The sequence below is a fragment of the Syngnathus floridae genome, chromosome 2 (genome assembly GCF_059516105.1).
Source record: "Syngnathus floridae isolate MCC-2025c chromosome 2, RoL_Sflo_1.0, whole genome shotgun sequence".
Taxonomy (NCBI): domain Eukaryota; kingdom Metazoa; phylum Chordata; class Actinopteri; order Syngnathiformes; family Syngnathidae; genus Syngnathus; species Syngnathus floridae.
The window spans coordinates 1,865,108-1,886,616 of NC_142414.1; the positions used below are offsets into that span (position 1 = coordinate 1,865,108).

At 40.1% G+C, this 21,509-nt stretch overlaps 1 protein-coding gene and 2 pseudogenes across 6 annotated transcripts in view; all 3 read left to right on the forward strand.

Moving 5' to 3' along the window:
* itpr3 (inositol 1,4,5-trisphosphate receptor, type 3) overlaps positions 1-21,509 on the forward strand; it is a 469,401-nt gene that overhangs the window by 394,219 nt on the left and 53,673 nt on the right. For all 6 annotated transcript variants that reach the window (XM_088368417.1, XM_088368419.1, XM_088368416.1 and 3 more), the window contains one exon: positions 3,480-3,672. In XM_088368417.1, coding sequence (XP_088224543.1) covers positions 3,480-3,672 — 193 coding nt within the window. The remainder of the gene's footprint in view (positions 1-3,479; positions 3,673-21,509) is intronic.
* LOC148401258 (uncharacterized) lies at positions 4,695-5,368 on the forward strand (annotated as a pseudogene).
* Positions 13,763-16,028, forward strand: LOC148401259 (uncharacterized; annotated as a pseudogene).

Consider the following 21,509-nt stretch of genomic DNA (forward strand, 5'->3'; position numbering starts at 1 on the left):
TTCTCGTTCCGAAAATTTTCCGATTTCGCAAAATTCGCGAATTTACGACAAATTTTTCCCCATTCATTCTCAATGGCAGATTCGACATTTCACATTTACGTCATTCCCCTTTTAAATTCACCTCATTCAGCACATTCAACCCACATTCGGAATGATTCTCGACATTCCCAAAATTCCCAAATTCAAAAATTTCACGTTTTCACGTTAAAAATTTCGACAAAATTTCACAAAATTTGGTTTTTCACCTCTAATTTCTACATTCTTTGACCGATTCAACCCATTCCAACTTTCAACTGTTCATCTTTTGCCTGCCTATTCCACAACTTCTCACCTACCAAAAATTCCAAAATTTCAAATTTGAAATTCAACCAAATTCTCCAAAATTTCGTTTTTCTACTCTAACTTCTACGTTTTTCAACCGATTCAACCCATTCCAACTTTCAACTGTTCATCTTTTTTCTACCTATTCCACAACTTCCAACTTACAAAAAATTCCAAATTTTCAAATTTGGAATTCAACCAAATTCTCAAAAAATTTGTTTTTCTACTCTAATTTCTACATTTTTCAACCGATTCAACTCATTCCAACTTTCAACTGTTCATCTTATCCTACCTATTCCACAACCTCCCATTTACCAAAAATTCTAAATTTGAAATTCAACCAAACTTTTCAAAATTTCGTTTTTCTACTCTAATTTCTACATTTTTCAACCGATTCTACCCATACCAACTTTCAACTGTTCATCTTTTGCCTACCTATTCCACAATTTCCCACTTATCAAAAATTCCAAATTTGAAATTCAACCAAATTCTCCAAAATTTCGTTTTTCTAATCTAATTTCTACATTGTTCAACCGATTCAACCCATTCCAACTTTCAACACTTCATCAACATTTTGTTTTTCTACACTAATTTCTACATTGTTCAACCAATTCAACCCATTCCAACTTTCAACTCTTCATCTTTTGCCTACCTATTCCACAACTTCCGACTTACCAAAAATTCCAAATTTGAAATTCAACCAAGTTCTCCAAAATTTCGTTTTTTTACTCTAATTTCTACATTGTTCAACCGATTCAACCCATTCCAACTTTCAACTGTTCATCTTTTGCCTACCTATTCTACAACTTCCAACTTACCAAAAATTCCAAATTTGAAATTCAACCAAATTCTCCAAAATTTCGTTTTCTACTCTCATTTCTACATTTCTCTACCGATTCAACCCATTCCAACTTTCAAGTATTCATATTTTGCCTACCTATTCCACAACTTCCCTTTACAAAAAATTCCAAATTTTCAAATTTGAAATTCAACCAAATTCTCCAAAAATTTGTTTTTCTACTCTAATTTCTACATTTTTCAACCGATTCAACCCATTCCAACTTTCAACTCTTCATCTTTTTCCTACCTATTCCCCAAATTCCCACTTACCATAAATTCCACATTTTCAGATTTGAAATTCAACCAAATCCTCCAAAATTCCACCGAATTCTCCAAAATTCCGTTTTTCACCTCTGTTTTCTACATTTCTCAAGTAATTCAACTCATTTCAACATCATTCGGCATCATTCCCCAAGAAGTGAGTCAAAGTCTTCGCCTTCACACGCAATTTCTCCAGAAATTGCATTTTCTAGTTATTATATTTTATTTTCCACACTTTTTTGTCCCGCTTCTTCTTCCACATAATTCATCCGATTCACTCCGTTCCACTTTTGACGTATTCCAAATGTTCACGAGATGAGCGCTTCCATTTTTCTCGTTCCGAAAATTTTCCGATTTTGCAAAATTCGCGAATTTACGACAAATTTTTCCCCATTCATTCCTAATGGCAGATTCGACATTTCACATTTACGTCATTCCCCTTTTAAATTAACCTCATTCAGCACATTCAAACCACATTCAGAATGATTCTCGACATTCCCAAAATTGCCAAATTCACAAATTTCACATTTTCACGTTAAAAATTTCGACAAAATTTCACAAAATTCCATTTTTCACTTCTAAATATTACATTTTCCAACCGATTTGACTCGTTCCAACTTTCAACTGTTCATCTTTTGCCAACCTATTCCACACCTTCCCACTTACCAAAAATTCAAAATTTTCAATTTTGAAATTCACACCAAATTTTCCAAACCTTAAGTTTTTCTCTTCTAATTTCTACAGTTTTCAACTAATTCAAGCTGTTCCAATTTTAAACATCATTCTGCAGCATTCCCAATTATTTTTCAGCTTCTTCGCCTTCACACGCAGTTTCTCCAGAAATTGCAAATGCTAGTGTTTATTTTGATACTTTGTTTCCCCGTTTTTAATTCCTATTAAATTTGTTCATTTATCATAAACTACCCCTTCCATGTACTCCAGCTTCACCTCCCTCTGTTTGGGTCCTCAATCCTGCCACCCTAACATACAGTTAATGCCCGTGTAATTTTATGCCTATTGTAGACTATATGCACGAAATACATCCTATGTATGAACTCATGGTAGTAGTATTTTAAGGACACCTGTTAGGGTTGACAAATTATTTGGATTGTATTATTATGTTGGAATGTAGATTATATTGATTAACCAGTTGCTGAGGGGAACAATGAAACTTCTTCTGTTCCCACAACATCGTAAAACAATTTGCTAAGACCCCCTGCGTTCACCAAGTCTGTCTCACCCCAACCCTGTTTTCTCTCAATAAATACTCTCTTGCAAGAGACCAAAGGCAGACTCCTTTCAAGCATCTCTGTACCACACAGGGCACTGATGGCATCTCCGCTTGCAAGCGTAAAATGGCCAAACTGTCTCACGTGTCGTTCTTGCAAAGAAGTTAGAGTGAGCAACACTCTTACAACACCCAATTCTAATTACTGCAGACTATTAGTAGCAATAGCGTCTCATCCCCAACACATGAACCAGGAGCATTACACCCGACTTAATTCGGCTGATGCAGTTAACCCTCGTTATGTGCAATTACCATGTCCCCACAAGGCATACACATAATCCATAATCCAACGTAGTTGCACCCATTCTAGAAGTATTGACCCACTGAAATGATTCATGAGTTAAAAGTGGCCTGCTAACCTTTTCTGGATCCACAAAAAGTTGTTATGGATGTTGACACCGTTACTACTTGCTTTGATCAATGCAGCGATGGACACCACCTTCATCATGGACATTGAGGGGGTGAGTGGGGTGGATTTGGGCTGTTTTTTCTGTATGTTTATCTCTGTTATATGGCTAGCCTAAAATGTTTTATTCATCACCACTGAAATTTTGAAATTACAATGACATCACCGGCATAATAAAACAATGAATACCCTCTCCCCTCTAATTTTGAAGCACCGGACACTGCATTCCCTGTTTGCTGATGAATAATTGATGATGCAGCGATAAACAAACTGTGTTTTGTGCTTGTGGGAGGTGGGAACATTGTTTTCTCAGACCAGAAGTAGCACTTTCTTATGACAAGTGTATTGCATGTGTGTGTGCAGATTGTGCGAGAGGATCGCAGCATGGAGCAGATTGTGTTTCCTGTCCATCCCATCTGTGAATTCCTAACAGAGGAATCCAAGATACGTGTGTTCAATACGACGGAACAGGATGAGCAGGGCTCCAAGGTGACACACTTCTTCGAGCAGACAGCCTTTCTGCATGGAGAGATGGAGTGGCAAAAGAAGCTACGGAGTGAGTCTGAGTCTTATTCAGGATTACGTCTCACACACTAATTACATTTTTTTACTTAAAATTTCTTTCAGAGACAGTTTTGAAATGCTCTCACACTCACTACCTTAAACGGATTGACTACTGACACATTTTCTCTTTCACTACCAAACCATTTTCAGACATTTTACTAAAACACTCTCCAACACTCTTAGATGCATAAGTGGGTCAAAAATGACCTGGTGAGGTTGTTTTTTTTAAATATCTTTGTAATTAAAAACTGTTATCATTCTATATTCCAGGAATTCCTCAAAAAAAATGTTATTGACATCATGCTATTGACATTTTTAACTTATCTATTATGTATTTTGAGAAATTGTAGTTTTTGTATTACTACCCCAAGTTTCCATAAGTGGGTCAAAAATGACCCACATGCATTTTCTATCAAATCCAATGGGAACCTTTGATCCTCATCAACTATGGCTGTCAGGAGTAACTTTAATGTGGACCACACACTCTATATGAGAAGTGTCACTGCTCACGAAGATATTTTACATAGCAAGAGCTGATATATGTAAGTATTATCTCATATAATACTGTTTGTGTCTTTCATGACTGTTATTATTTATGAACGAATTAGCATACTTTACAACTAGGTAACACTGGCTCGCTAACTAAGATAGCTTACATTATTATCGATTGTGTTTGCGTGTGTGTGTATGCGTGCGTGTGCGCACATGCACGTGCACTTGCCATTCATGATTGCGTGTGTGCGCGCGCGTGCACATGTGCTTGCTATTCAAGATTGTTGTGTGAAAGAGTATGTTATTATCTTCAAGAAATTATATTACTAGCTTACACTTCATAGTTAACTATGTTTGCTAACTTTACTCTAGTGTGTATTAGTGTGTGTGTGTGTGTGTGTGTGTGTGTGTGTGTGTGTGTGTGTGTGTGTGTGTGTGTGTGTGTGTGTGTGTGTGTGTGTGTGTGTATTTAGCTACTCAATATGTTGAGAACATTACTCCTATATTTCCTCAACCTCTACCATGGCTGCTAGATACACAGCTGAAGTGGCCCGAAAGATGCTGGATGATGATGATGATGGAGAGGCAGAAATGGGGTTGGACTCCGAGTCTGACATTTCAGCTGATGAGGACCCAGACTACTGTCCAGTTGGCAGTGGCAGTGGTCCACCAGGAAATCCAGCTGAACAGGATCAATCTGACACAGAAGATTCTTCTTATCTCTCCTCTGAAGAAGAAAGTGTCCAAATTATATGAAATAGAATGAGTCGGAAGGGCTCTTACAGGAGCGAGTTACCACCTACACAGGGCAGAACACAGAGCCACAATACCCTCAGAAGTAGGCCGGGGCATGCACAGGGGCTTAGCACCACTGTCTCGCCAAGAGATGCATGGGAGCTCTTTATCACTGGTGATATAATACAAGAGATGATGTAGTGCACAAACCTGGAAGGACGGAGAGTTGCAACAGCTAGAAGAAAAACCGGAAAAATATCAGCAAAAATTAATTCATGGCCTTCATGGACTTGTTTCTGGTCAATTGCCGACAGCGATTCATCCCCGGTGATTGTGTTACTGTGGACGAACAGCTTGTGCCTTACAGGGATAGGTGCAAATTCCAACAGTACATGCCAAGCAAGCCTGCAAAATACGGCCTAAAAATCTTTTCGGTTTGGGATGCATCCCCTATGCAATAGATGGCATAGTTTACACGGGGAGACAACCAGGAGAAGAAGTTCAGAAGAATCTGGGTGAAACCATTGTTAAGCAGTTGTGTAGTCAATTTAGACACACAGGTCGTAATGTAACAATGGACAACTTCACCAGTGTGCCTCTTGCGCAGCATCTATTGGATAAAGATCTCACTATTGTGGGGACTCTACGCCAGAACAAGCCAGATATCCCTCCTCTGATGAAGCCTTCCAAGTCCAGGGAGGCTCACAGCACAGAGTTTGGATTCAATGGCAATCCTACCATGGTCAGCTATGTCAGGAAGAAAGGAAAAGCTGTTGTGCTCCTGAGCACGATGCACCACAACAAAGTAGTAAATGAAACTAGCGCGAAGAAAAAAACAGAAGTGATCACATTTTACAATAAGACAAAAGGAGGTGTCGACACCACTGACCAGATGGTTGACACATACACCTGCAAGCGCCAAACACAGAGGTGGCCCATGGTGCTGTGGTATAATATGGACATCGCCACCCTGAATACCTACACCTTTTTCACAGCTCAACACCCAGAATTCAAGAGTGGCATCACCAATGCAAGACGGCTCTTTTTCAAAGAGCTGTCAAAGGAGCTTGTTACACCACACATGAGGAGTCGGCTGGAACGCTGCCCCCAGCTACAAACCCCGATTATAGCAGCAATGGAAAGGTGTGGGGTGACAAAACCCACAACCCAGGCACAGGAAAGTAGCAGCCTGGGCCAACCAAAGAGGAAGAGGTGTCAGATCTGTCTTGTGTGCAATGATCACAGCCAGAAGATGGTAGTTTGCCTGAACTGCAGGCAGTGCTGAGAAAATGAGACAAAACACACACGCACGCACACACTCACACACACACGCAGTTCGCAGTTCACAGTTTTTCTATTGTTGTTCCATGTAATTTTTCTTTTTCAAAAATCTTAAAATGTGGAAAATAAAGATATTTCAACCATTAAATCATTATTTTGTAAATGTTATATAACAATATATATATATATATATATATAAACATATATATAAATATATATATATATATATATATATATATATATATATATATATATATTGTCAAACGCATCTCTTTTATTAAGGTGGCACCGGCTTCCCGTTAACGGGTTTGGACCAGCCGGGGTAAGGGGATTCGTCCGTAATCTAACCACCCGAGTTAAATTGACTCTACCAGAATCAATCTAATTTCTTTACGACGCCAATCCCTCTCAAGTCACCCGAAGCTCGAGCCGAGTAACTCAATTCGAGGCAAGACTTCGAAGTGACCGCATCGTATTGATGGCTCCCCTTTTTTCTGTTTAAAGCTGTTGTTATGTTACGGATATTTTTAGATGTCTTTGTTAAGACCTCAGGGATTCGTTAATTTACTAGAGCGCCCTCGCCCTAGCTGAGCTCAAGATAACTACTTCAAACCAGATCTGACAATTCCTGATGTTAAGGATTAAAGCTGTCTTCACTTTATAAAGAATTGAACGGCTTTAAAGAATGACTACGATAGGGGAATAAAAACATATATAAAATATAAATATAAAACACAAGTTGTAATTACTGCATATAAAACCATGCTCAACATAGTTACTACGAAATAATCGATAACCGAATTAAGGCTTAAGAAGAGATTTAATGAATAAGCAAGCAAAATAATTACAAGTCGAAAAAAGAAAACAAGACTCACCCACTCAAAACAGAAGAGGAGACTAAAGGTCTAAAAACCTATTTGGTTGAACAAGTCGAGTGATCAGCTCTCCTTTGTTCCAAAATCCGAATTCTGTTGAAAAAATAGGAAAGGTTCCGGCCATGAGGAGCGTAGCCAAAAAAGGAAAATTGGCGACTTCCCCTTTCTGCCCGGAGCGGCTGTCTCCTCTGCCCTTCCTCGAAGCTTAAAATTTGACCAAGTCCAATTCGAAGACTCTGGAAATTCATCTTAGTAGATTTTGGTTCAATCTTAAAAATAATGAAAAATCCATCTTCGTTCTTTTACGCCGGGCAGCGTCACGGCTAACGGCCTGACTAGGAAGAAGCGCCCGCTCTGCATTCGGGCATCATATTTATAGGCTTCTGGCATTACCTCATTGGAATATGTAGATAAAAAGTCAGAATCCCTGCACCTCTGGTTGTCTTGGCTACCCTGCTTCAAGCAGCAACCACTGCGCCCAACAGCCACTGGCCACCGGATGCAGGTGTTTCCTGTTTTGCTCGTTCTTTCCCTACTCGCCCTTAATGTCTCCTCTCAACTTAATATATTCAGCTATGGATGGAACGCCAATGTTAAATACAGGTTGGACAAAACATTGCAACATTAATCACATATACCTTGTCTAATAAAGATCAATCTCAACCCATGATAGTACTTAACATAATAATGAGTTCCTCCAACTTAAACAGAAATATTTATATTGCTCAAGCTGTTACATCTTAAAATTATGGCATAGCAAACTGATATTCCAAAATTGCGCGTTGCTACGTGTTTGAACAGGTCGTGTCCTCCTAATTGCTAAAAATTTAATTTATTAGATTTCTTAATTTCCATCAGGTCACCCCATGTCAAGCTTTAACACCACCTCCTGGTGAAATTTTGGAACTACTACATGTTTTGGGATAGCCAATGTGCCTGGGCCAAATTCAATACCTAATTTCACACCATCTTGTACCATCATGCCACTTGACAATATATATATATATATGTGTGTGTTTATTCTTAAGCAAAATGGCAAAAAATGGCATAAAACACATTCATTCTAATATGGGTCATTTTTGACCCACTTATGGAAAGAGTGTAGGTTCAGTCACTCATGCATCTAATGTTTTCACATGTACTAATGAACGCTCTAATGCCCAACAAAAAAATTATTCATTCACATATACTATTGGAATGCTCTCTCATGCACTACTGAGAAATTATTCACTCATGCGCGACTGGAAAAGTATTCACCGACTACGACTAGTCGTAGTAGTGTGTTTAGGAGAATGATTTTCCAGTCACGTGTGAGCGAATAATTTATTCGGTTCGGAAGATGAATAAATGACTATTCATCTTCCGAACCGTTTATTCTCAAGAGGGTTGTGGGTGTGCTGGAGCCTTACCCACCTGTACGGGGCAGGGTACACCTGCAACTGGTCGCCAGCCAATCTCAGGGCACACAGAAAACAGCCATTCACACTTGCAATCACACCTACTGACAATATGGAGTTGTCAATTGGCCTACCATGCATGCTTCTGGAATGTGGGAGGAAACTAAAAAACCTTTCAGTCCAACAAAGATCTATACTAATATGCTATGTCCCGTGGAATTTAGGCCCCATCAGTTTTGCTCACTGCACAGAACATTGCCTTATCAAATCTGCCTTAGACAATGTGTAACTTCACTCTAAATTATTTGATGTTTCATACATTCAATGACACCTCAAAGTAATAAATAAACGCCAGTGATAGAATAATGAGCCGAGAGCAGGGGTCTCAAAATCATTTTACCTGGGGGCTGCTGGAGGCAGAGTCTGGGTGAGGCTGGGCCACATCAGGAGTTCCACAAGAAAAGCGCTGATTAAACATTCCAATGTACTCAAATATCTTTATTTTTAACACAAAATAATAAATTAAATAAATAAATTAAAAATGAATAAAATAAATAAATATATCAGTAATAAAATAATAATGACCGTACAGCAGATACAGACGAGTGAAGAAACCACATATTGACTGGCTGACTGACTGACCGACCGACCGACCGACCGACTGACTGACCGACTGACTGACTAGAAAAGCGCTGATAAAGCATTCCAATGTTCTGAAATATCTTTATTTTTAACACAAATAATAAATTATCCATACATCCATCCATTTTGTATACCGCTTGTCCCCACGTGGGTCGCGGGCGTGCTGGAGCCTATCCCAGCAGTCATCGGGCAGTAGGCAGGGGACACCCTGAACCGGTTGCCAGCTGATCGCAGGGCACACAGAGACGAATAACCATCTGCTCTCGCAGTCACACCTAGGGGCAATTTGGAGTGCTAAATTGGCCTACCAAGCTTGCTTTTGGGATGTGGGAGGAAACCGGAGTGCCCGGAGAAAACCCACGTGAACACGGGGAGAACATGCAAACTCCACACAGGGAAGGTCGGAGGTGGAATCAAACCGGCACGCCTAACTGTGAGGCGGACGTGCTAACCAGGGCGTCACCGAGCCGCCAAATATTGAATTAAATAAATCAATTTAAAAATGAATAAAAAATCAATCAATCAATCAATCAATCAGTAATAAATAAATAAAATAATAATAATAATGATCATACAGCAGATATACGCGACTGAAGAAATCACATATTGACTCACTGGCCGACCGAACGACCGGCCGACTGACTGAGAGAAAACTAATTATTTTATTCAGTTTCAAATGGCTATAATAACAGTTCTTTAACATTTAACTTTCTGAACATAAATGGAACATTGTACAGGAACTGTTCTGAACATGGCTTCTCTTGCCTACTTCTTGCTGCTAAAGACCTGGCAGCGCTTCTTCTAACATAGCCGAGCCACATTTGGCTTGACGGAGGAAGCAGTGGAGACCCTCAGTAGGGCTTGAAGATGCTCATTAGTAAGTCTAGACCTGTACTTGGACTTATTGAACTTCAAGGTGGAGAAGAGCTTCTCACACAAGTATGTACTCCGAAAAAGGCACATGGTACGCTTGAACATTCGGGAAATTTCAGGGAAGGTGGGGGTCAACTCTTTCAAAAATTGCCCAAGCTTGTCTTCTTCTCCACTCACTTCCCTGAACTTGGCTTTGAGTGCAGAGTTGCACTGCAGGTCAATGAGCTCCATTTGAAGCACAGGAGGGGCATCTTGTACATCACAGAAGAATGGGTCCCGCAAAAATGTGAAACGAGGCTTTGTGCATCTTAAAGTCTGCAAATCTGTGATCAAATTCCTCCTGTAGCTTCAAAATGGCCTCAACATATTTATCACGAGTGCCTTGCATGCTGGGAAATGGCAAAGGTTTGTCTGAGAGAGCCGGGCTTTCCATAACACAAGTTTTGTGCAGAATACTCTCAAGTTGTCAGAGGCAGCACTGACAAGTTTCCCCTGGCCTTGTAGATTTTTGTTCAGTACATTAAGCTCATGTGTGATATCAACAAGAAAAGCCATGAGCCATTTGGGATCACTTAGCATAGGAACAGCCACCCCGTCCTTCTCCATAAAGTCTTTTACTTCTGCTCTCAACTCAAAATATCTCTTTAATACGTTTCCCCTGCTGAGCCAACGTACTTCAGTGAAGTAGAGCACATCCCCATATTCTGACTCAATTTCCTCTAAAAAAGCACGGAACCTTTTGTGCTTTAAGCCCCTGGATCAGATTTGGATTTCACAACGACAGACATCACATTGTCAAACTTCAGGCATCTGCTGCAAAGGACCTGCTGATGGATAATGCATTGCAGAGCTATGGCCTCCTCCACACCCACCTCTTCCAGTTTTTTTCAACAAGTGCTATCAGTCCATTCTTCCTCCCTGTCATTAATGGAGCTCCATCGGTTGTTTTTCCAACAAAGCTCTTCCATGGCAAACCGACATTCTCAATGGCATCACACAGCTGGTGAAATATTTCCTTAGCGGTGGTCTGGCCATGCATTGGAATTACTGTGAGCAACTCCTCCATCACCTCAAAATTGTCATCAACACCTCATACATATATTGCGAGCTGGGCAGTCTGTGATGTCTGTGGTCTCATCAAGAGCCATTGAATATACACAGTTGATCATAAATGTCACTTGACAGGTCAGAAATGCGCTCTGCCACGGTGTTGGCAGAAAGGCCTTTTTTTTCTGGACAGACAATATGTGCAGCCTGTAATACGCACTTTTTGACAAATTCACCTGTCCGATGTCCCGCCCTCCAAAGCCATATACCTCACTGTGATTGGTTCATTCAGCTCCGCACACAGGTGTCATTCATATCAATCTTGTGGGCAGAGAGAGTCGGAGTCAGTTTATTTCCCATTTGTGGAAGACCACATTGGAAAAGAGTTTGGGAGAGGTAAAAAAAAAAAAGCACTTGACAATAGAAAAATAGACAACCAATAAGCAGATGAATAGGCAATCAATAAATAGATACAATGGATAGAATAAAAAAGGACTATTTGCCTCCATGGTTGACGCGTTTATAAGAAAAGTATATGTAACAAAACGCATACGAGTAAAGTGCAAAGTGAAAGGTGCCCGCCACTGGTGCCACTGGAGCATAATGTTGCAAATATGTGCTGCCTCTGGGGTAAAACCTATAGGGGATAAAATCTACAAATAGGCATTCAATGTATGTCTATGTATGTCCATGATCCATCTTATGCAGTTTTGGTTTTAAAATAAAAGACATTGGTTGTGATACATGAAATTGATGAAAATCAATTTTAGTGAAACCAAAAAGGCAGACATTTTGAAAGTGAGAGCACACGGTCAAGTGAGCGAGTGGGAAACTGTTCTGAATGCAGATCAAAGTTCTGCAGTGATACTTCTGAGTAAAAAATAGAATAGAATAGAATAGAATAGAATGCCCTTTATTGTAATTTTACAACTTAGTTGTACAACAAAATACGGAGAGCTGCTCCCTTCCTAGTGTAAACATTAGAAAATTTAAAAAAGTATAAAAGGAAGTCTGAGAATAAAAGTGAAAGATCTTATTTACAGTATATTAGTCTAAGAATGAAGGTTAAAAATCTTATTTACAGTATGTTCAATGTGGGCATATATATTAACATGTATGAGGTTTGTACAGAAAGTAAATAATAAATAGTTATTGCAAGTAGTTTTTAAAGGAGTATCGATGTATTATAGCTGGTGTTGTTTTCTCTCAGAGTTCAGAGCGGTGATGGCTCTTTTGAAGAAACTGTTTTTCAGTCGTTGTTCGAATGCCTCTGTAGCGCCTCCCAGAAGGCAAAAAAAAATATTAATGTGGATTAATTAAGGGGTTAAAATTGAGTTGTTGCAAATTTGCAAAGCCTGTCTAGAGAGGGATATACGCTATTATTCTCTTGACGGCGGACTTTGGCCACACCATGCAACGGCAACTGATTCGTATATTTGAATCACTGCAAAGCCAGTGACCAAGACTTACCATTCATTAAATGTTATGTCAGAACCTGGCATGCACTTTAGAGTGGAGGTTTTCACAATTCAGTTGATTGTGATTGTGAAAACGCAACGGAGGCCAGGCCAGGCCAGGCCAGGCCAAACAAGGCCTGTGATGTTATGCAAGGCCATTTTGGGACTTCTGGGAGATGGAAATGTCACTTTAATCTTATTGCAATAAAGTACTGTTGTGTTTAAATGACTCGGTAATACATTGAAATGCTCATATATCAGTGGTGTAGTAGAAAATACTTGGGTGTACTCTTAATTTTCACTTTTTTAAGAAGTCCAGAAAAAAGATGGCTGATTCTTAAGGAAAGGATTAGGGCCATTGAAGAAAAAACAAAAAATGTTGACAGGATTTATACTTTTTTTCTCAGAATTCTGACTTTAATCTTGGAATTTTGACTTTAAAGGGAGGATATAATGGTTTATTTTTTACTAACTGACTTGCATATCCTCTGAAGTCCACGTATAGGATACCACCTCCATCGCCTATCCGAAAAGGAGGAGCTTTAAACGGCCACACTCAGCTGAAGCATTTAACACACAATATGATACAACACAGAGTTAAATCTGCAGACAAATCGGCTAGCGTAGTTTAATTTAAGGCAAGAACATAAATATACGTCTTTAATCGTGTCTTGAATGCTTCTGCTGAGTCCAGAATAATTCAAGATTCAAAGCGTTTATTGTCATATGTACAATGAAAGCACTTTCTTCGTACAATGAAAGTCTTTCGCTGTTTGTTAGGATGCCAGTGAAAAAGATAGAATTGAAGAATAAACCATGAAATGAAATAGAATAAACAAAGTAAAATAATATAGGGGCAGTAATCTGCAAAAATCCACAAAATACAACAAATATAAAAATACAACTATTTACATTTATACAGGTGAGGAGTGTGCAATCGGGCGTTGCATTGCAAAATTGCATTCTTTTACTGTACTTACCTGATCCGTGGTTATTACTTTTTATTTGTGACTAACAAACACAAGGATGCGACATTTTGCTTTAAATATGCTGATTGCTTAAATATTTATGAAGTAATACCTGTATATATTGACAGTTTAATACAAAAATAAATGACAACTATTATACGGACTGCTAAGAAAGATTACCATAAATTACTGAATGACAACAGAAACAATGTACGAGGCATGTGGGGTATCCTCAACTCTATAATTAAAGATCAAAATGCTACACAAAGTATTTACCCCTCTTATTTTACTGAGAATGAAGAAGCACTTGACAATATGAATGAAATTGCTAGCAAGTTTAATGAGTACTTTGTGGACATTGGTCAAAAATTAGCTGGAGAACTCACAAGTACTAAAAGGAAGAGAAACTATGCTTCTTTTAGATATAAATGAGTTATCAACATTGTTTCAAAATGTAAGTCAAAAAAAGTTCTACCCATTGTGATGAGACAACTGTGAAATGGGTTTTTGAGGGGATCGCCATGCCTTTAACATACATTTTCAATTTATCAATTATATCTGGCAAATGGGCGGCACGGTATCGCACTGGTTAGCACGTCCGCCTCATAGTTCAGAAGGTGCGGGTTTGATTCCACCTTGGGCCCACCCGTTTGCATGTTCTCCCTGTGCCTGCGTGGATTTTCTCGAGGCACTCCGGTTTTCTTCCCGCATCCCAAAAACATGATTGTTAGGCCGATTGATTGACTCCCATAGGTGTGAGTGTGAGTGCGGCTGGTTATACGTCTCTGTGTGCCCTGCAATTGATTGGCAGGGACTGTATTTTATAGATAACTGGTCCTCCTTCTGGGGCCGCCCCGACCTGCTGAGGAAGGACAGCCTTCATCCTAACCGTGAAGGCGCCTTCGCTCTTTCAAGGAATATAGATTTCTGTTTGAGCCATTCATGACAGGTCACTTTAGAACAGGCCGGCTCACAGGTGACTCGGCCACCTGTTAGGATGGGTTTGGAGTCTGTTAAGTTAAAGTTAACTAGCGCTAGGCTAGATTCCCAGCATGCACATAGCTTCTTGTGTAGACTAGAGCGTCACAGTTTGAATAGTGCTAGAGTATACATTGACACACTTTCTACTGAGGGAGTAGACAAATCCAATCACTCCACCCTCACCAGTCTCGTTGATGGGACGGTGCCTGTTCCAGATAATATAAATTGTTTGCCGAATATTAACTATCAAATTCCTATGGTTGTATCTACCCGCCGCGCTAATAAACATTTTAGAGGTAATGCGGCCTGACAACACAATCTTACTCATATTCCGTTTCAAAATCCTCCGATAGATACGAACCCTGATCTACCAATTAGACTCAAACTCGGTTTTATGAATATTAGATCACTTCATTCGAAAGCTGTACTCGTTAATGACCTCATCACAGAACATAATCTAAATATGTTTGGCCTAATCAACTGCTGCTGCTTAATGATGCCTTGCCGAGTCCACAGCCCTGTTTAAAACATTTGAAGTTCTCACTGCCCGATCCGCCGCTTTACTGTCATTTTATCTTGCTGTTATTTACCGTCCACCCGGGGCTTACTCTGGCTTCCTGGATGAATTTTCAGAATTCATGGCTGATCTAGTGACAAATGCGGAAAATATAATAATTATGGGCGATTTCAATATCCACATGAATTTACCGTCAGAGCCACTTACTTCGGCATTTCAGACTTTAACTGATACGTTTGGTTTTACGCAAGCCATACAGGCAGCAACGCATACAAATGGAAATACCTTGGATCTGGTATTATCCCGAGGACTGGCAACCTCAAATATAACAGTACTGCAATACACTCCTGTTATGTCTGATCATTACTTAATAAAATTTGAAATTTTAGTTCTTTGTCAAAGCTAGGAGAGCAATCAGAATTACAGCAGCCATAATATTAACTCCGTAGCTGCGACTGCGCTATCCGAGTTACTGCCGCCGTTAACTTTCATATTTCTTGCATATATCGGCTCTATTGATAATCTTACAAATGAATTCAATGCAGCATTATTTAATGCCATCAACTCTGTAGCGCCACTACGTCGGAAAACTCGCCGTAGAATGCCTACTCCGTGGTTCACAGATGAAACACGTACGCTTAAGCAATTATGTAGAAATCATGAGCGCAAATGGCGTTTAACCAAACTTGAGGTTTTCCATCAGGCTTGGTGTTAGAGATTTGCTCACTCCAACTTATTTTGCAAGAACCACACGGGAGACAAGTAAGTCCTTTTAGACACCTGCAGGTGGAGAGTCCATTCAATGCTGTGCGTGCAGCGATGTTCGAATGGAGGTCCGAACCCTCCTTCCTGCAAGAGGATATTTATTAAGAGAAACAGAGTGGGGGTATGAGTAGGCTGGCTAGAAAGCCCTTGTCCCCTAGTCTAAACATGTCAGGGGATGTTTTACGACCTTGTGATAAGGAGGACAAGGTAAGGTATTTATTACCTGTTGCATTCCAACATAATCCTATGATAAAGATAACCCTAACATCTCCCTCCTGTTTTATCATGTGATTATGCCACTCCAAACAACAAAGACAAGTAAGAAAAAGAAACATATATATATATATATATATGTATAATGAAGAAAGAAGAAGAATAAAAATAAAAACAACAAACAATGATAGCAACACTACCCAGTGAAGATGAGGCATTACCTCAATACCCCAGAACAAACTTATTGTGTAAGCAAAAAACCTGCTGGCCAGATATTATTAGCAGGAAAATTCTTACACGGTCCCTCTGCCTTAGGCGACCAGAATGCTATCAATAAAAAATAAAAACTCTTGTGACCACAAAACCACGATCCGTTCTGAACAGGCACGTGCACTCATAGGATGCAGGTGAGGCAGTGCTTCTGAACTTCTGGATGAAGTAGGTCCCGTCCGATGGTGCAGCCATGTTGGTAGGAGAGACCTTACACCTTGAAAATGGCTCTCTCATCCTGGCACACAGCGGTGATGTCCAAAGCTCCCATCCAGTTTCCTCCTGGAGAGCAGTCGTCGTTAATGCATTTGTGGGTCCTGCTACCTCGGATGTAACATGTGTAATTCACTCCAGCTGGTCTCTCCGTGTAGGCCACTTGTGGTATTGTTCATCCTCTAACAGTCACATTGAGATTTGCCCAGAAGTGTTCAACATAGGCACCGTCTGCAAGTCCAGAGTGGGATGGGTCGGCATCACAGATTGTCACTGCTCGGCGTTGATATCCAACTCCTCCCATGGATGCCATACGTTTCGCTTCAGTGACATTCATTGCTCTGACCTCCAAGCGACCTTGTGTGGAGGAAGAGGGGAGTTTCGAACACACATAACACCCCTCCCGTGTGTGAGCTCTCACAGTGACCTTTACATACCGGTACCAAGTGTTGGTTTCGTATGGCTTCAAAATTCTCATCGTGTGACCATCGTTTTCCATGGTCAACATTGTCATTTGGTGTGTTCAGATAAGTCCATAGACCACAGCACGCTCCAACCACAATGCAGCAGAGGATCCATCTGGCATATGGATCCCCATTGCTACTAGGATAGCAGAGACACCGGGACATCCCCTCGCCTAGCGGAGTGGCGATCGTTGTTCGCTCCACCATCATTGAGACGCCCCACCACTCGAATTAGGGGTCCAGCACTCTCTGCAACTTGCAGTGGCTGAGGTGAATCCAGCTGGCCATCCAGCAAACTTCACTGCGGTAGTCAGCAAGACTTGGAATGGTCCCTCCCGTCGTGACTGGCCCAGTTCCTTCTTTTGATGACCTCGATGTAGACCCAGTCTCCTGGATTGATGGGATTGTCGACCTGTGAGGAGGAAAGATCAAGCGGCAGTAAATTTGTCTTTGACACAGTTTGAGCGTCCTGATCATATAATCTGCCAAGGACTGCTCTTCATCTGTTGTTTGCAACTCTCGTAGTCAATTATCGTGCCCATTTAACTGACAAATAGGAGTGTTTGCGGGAAGAGTTTGAACACCTCCTAATGATTCCCTTTAACCAAAGACTATTTATGACAGGGGCGTTCCCATTTATTGCCTCCTGGTTTAAAAAAGATTGTCTTACCCATGCCTTCTTTCTCCTCACACGCTCGCACCCACACAGGGTGTGTACACACACACACACATCTGCCCGCACACATACACAAAACGGCATACAAAGTTCAGACGAACGACAACAGACTGTCACAACTTTACAGAGAGTACGCAGGAACACAGAACACACAGACACAAATCCATCTCTCATGTAGCTTCTTTTGATAGAATCTCCTATCGGTAACTGTATAGCAGACATTTTAGCATATAATCCCATACTCTGCTCTCTCGCTTCTACTTTTTCATGTCGGTGCAGTCGTAGGTGGCCCCTATTGCAGTCACTGTCTTGTTAACTGTCGCCTTGTGACTCCTATTCATGATTGTGTGAATGTCAAAAATTGAACGTACCTAACTTTCTGACCATCCAACCTCCACTGTGGTACAAAAAAACCTTACTATTGTATTGAGTAGGTACATTGAGCAACCTAGCTTCCTCCTGACTGCCAAATGTCCTGTTCTAAAATTTATATAACTCGACCTCTACGTCTTAAGCTTGATGAGCCAAAATATCAGATCTTGCTCTTGTTTCCTACCGTTTTAGCCTATTTGTTTTATCCAAATCCGTTCAATCTCTGATTATAATGCTTTTCTCTGTAGCCCTACGTATTTTTCAAATTTTTTTATTTATTTCTCAAATCTCCTCAGTTCTGTCAAACTCAGTGTACAATGAACCTCCCTTCCACTTTGAACCAAGCTTCACCAAATTTGTTAACGCTGTAGCAAGGAGTGCGATTTGGTTGTCGGACACTCCAAGTCCATATCTTTTTGCCGCGCTTCACCCTCTCAAGTTGGTGTTCTTTTGTTGTTGCTTCAGAGCGACCCCATCCATCACTCTGGAATGAGTCCATTGTTCAAATGAGTCAATTTTCATCATTGTGAGTTCCTCCGCTTTTCACTGTCTTTTCTCGTCCCCGAGGATGCTGTCTGTCCTCCGGAGTGTACTTGTCCCCCTCCAAGCACAACAGCAGTCTTTTCTTGTCCTTCGCCAAAGGTCAAAGGTGCTTCAGAGCCAGGCACCATTTTGTAGTTGTTCACGGCTGCAGGCGAAGTCTCAGATTGGGTTTCAGGGACCCTGACACTGAGAATGACAGGCTGGGACGTCAAACTTGTAAGACTATCTCCAAATGTAGCTGCTTCCATCAATTTGCTGGTAACGTTTGTTTACCAAACTTCAAATTCTCCTAATAACAGCGGTCTCGTTTTTATATTGTAAATTCTGCAACTCATCCTATTCTTTAACATATACAGCGGTTGTTGACAAAGTACACATATAAACATCATACTTTCATGGCAGTCCAGATCCGACACAGCAGATCATCCTGCAAAGGTCAAATTGATCTTTTTGAAATTGAAGGCATTCAGTGTTTTTGTTGAAACAAGCTCTACAAAAAAAATGTTTGTTTTGTTTTGAAAATGTTTTGAATATGAATCAAATCCATATGTTGTATAAAGCTGACTGACCTGCCCCACTATCCCTCCTCTTGAGCCATGTGACACACACCATGGCTCAATATTGCTGCCCATTTGCATAGGTTCTTTGGTAGGGTAGGTCATTTATAGATGCCATTCTCTAATCTTGCCCCTCTTTTCGTCCATAATTGAATTTCACTCTATGGACTTTGTCGCCGCACATCTTTAAAAATGTTTCAGTGATCTAATCTGCTTCTTGTGTATATAAAATTTGAAGTGTCTTTTGTGCTGCAGCTTTGTGGAATCTGTCCGCAAGCTTGTTACCTCTTAACACCTTATCAGTCTCGTGTGTGTGTGTACTGCACACGTGCATATGGCTACTTTTCGTGGCAATTGGATGGTTTTGACAACTAGCTTAGCAAGTAAATGGATGGCCTCCCCAAATGGGGAGCGACTCAGCTAGCAAATGATTAGACATTTTCACTTTCTTGTAGTTTCTTTAGTTACTTTTCAATCGTTTTCTCATTGTTTATCACAAGAATCTTAGAAATTTGAATACGAATCAAAACGTATGTTTTATTTTACTCAATTGTATGATTTAGAAAATCCATATGTAGTAAAGTGTTGTATTACTACATATGATTTCATCATCATTTAATTTGACTTTCTTTCCAAAACGCTTCTTAATTTCTCAGTTCACACATCTTCTACATGTATTACTGGTTCTCCAGTTTTTTCTCTAGTTAATTATCAATCCAAAAGCTACGTGTTTCTTTCTAACATTCAACCTGCTCAAAATCACTCTTTCATAAAAGTCGCTCTACTAATTTTCCATAGTAGTCACCAACGACTTCAACCATTCAACCTTTCATTCAGGCAATCATTCATCAATGCTCATCATATCCATCTCACACAGTCTCCAAAAAGGAGTCTTCCTATTGCATTGGTCCCTATTCATCCAAGTTCACCACACAACATTCATAAAATCATTTTCTACTCAGGTTTCCTGGTAGAACAATCCACCAATTCAAAAAAAAAAAACTTAACTAAAACAAACAACTGGCAAATTAATCTGAATTTTTTCTTTGTTTTTAAATTTGAAGAACTCAAACTCTCAGATTTAGCTTGCATTTAGGATTTTGTATAATCTTATAACACAACCAATTCTCATTCCTATTAAATGTAGCATTGCAAAATCTTCTTTGCAATTTCTTTATACTAAAAGTTTAGCCAATCTTCATCAATTTGGGACTTTAACTTTAACTTTAACACATACGCACACACATGCACAGCTCTCGCGTGCGGAAGGTAGGTCCCAGCACCAATGATTCGTCACAGGCTGGCCATTTCCTGTGGTCGATCATGAGCTGGTCCCTCCCATGCACACGAGGACAGCACATTCTAATTTTATTTATTTATCTTCTAGAAGCAAGTTGTATTTCTTTACCACTTGATTTGCATGTTTTAACTTTAGTGTAACACAATTTGATCTCTAGTCATTTGTAATTTGCCACCTCAAAAATATTATTATTATTATTATTATTACTGCGGCCTTGCACCTGCTCACAGGGGCCTTATTGTCTCCTGGTCTGACAAACACTTGTGACCTCATCAGTATTCATCTTTCTAGCTTTTGTCTCTTGAATTCGTTCTCATCTCTTTGTGAAGCTTTCAACAACACTCTAGCACTTCTACCACTTCTTCCACATTACAAATGTCCTTGTATTCCATACATATTCTTTCACTTCAGCATGTATTGCATACAATTAAGAAATCTACTTGCCATGAACTTCTCATCCCAAAGAAGAGCAGAGCAAGAGATTTACCGTGCTTATTTCCCATCTTAATTTTAGTAGTTTGAGGTTTTACAATTTTTTTCAATTTTTTTTTCTTTGAGGATCCTCAATGCAGGTTTAAATTGACCTTTCAACAGATTACTAGCCTGTTGTATTGCCGTGGATCAACGCTAGAACTGATTTTTAGTCAATTTATCCTACCAGTCACACACTCAATCACACAAACTCCAGCGCTTTTTTTTTTTAGGCCTCATAGCTCGGACAAACCAAAGCCGTATCTCATAGCTCGGACAAACCAAAGCCGTATCTCATAGCTCGGACAAACCAAAGCCGTATCCAGCGCTTTTTTTTAGGCCTATCCAGGGATGGGTGTAAAACCCTCCCAAACAGCTTTGGAAAAACGGACAAAAGAAAAAATCTACGCCCTTCTTCAATTAAGAAAAAGAAGCTCTGTTTTTCTTAGCCCGTTTCTTCCACTGGGACTTGAACCCAAGCTGTTCTTTGGCTTGGAAAAACATACAAAGAAAAATCTACGCCCTTCTTTGATTAACAAAAAAAGAAGCTCTGTGTTTCTTAGCACGTTCCTTCCACTGGGACTCTGACCCAAGCCAGATCCCTCAGCTCGGAAGAACAGACAAAGAAGAGTCTACGCACCTCTTCGATGAACAAAAAAGAAGCTCTCCTTTTCTTAGCCTGTTCATTCCACTGGGACTTGAACCCAAGCTGGCTCTCGT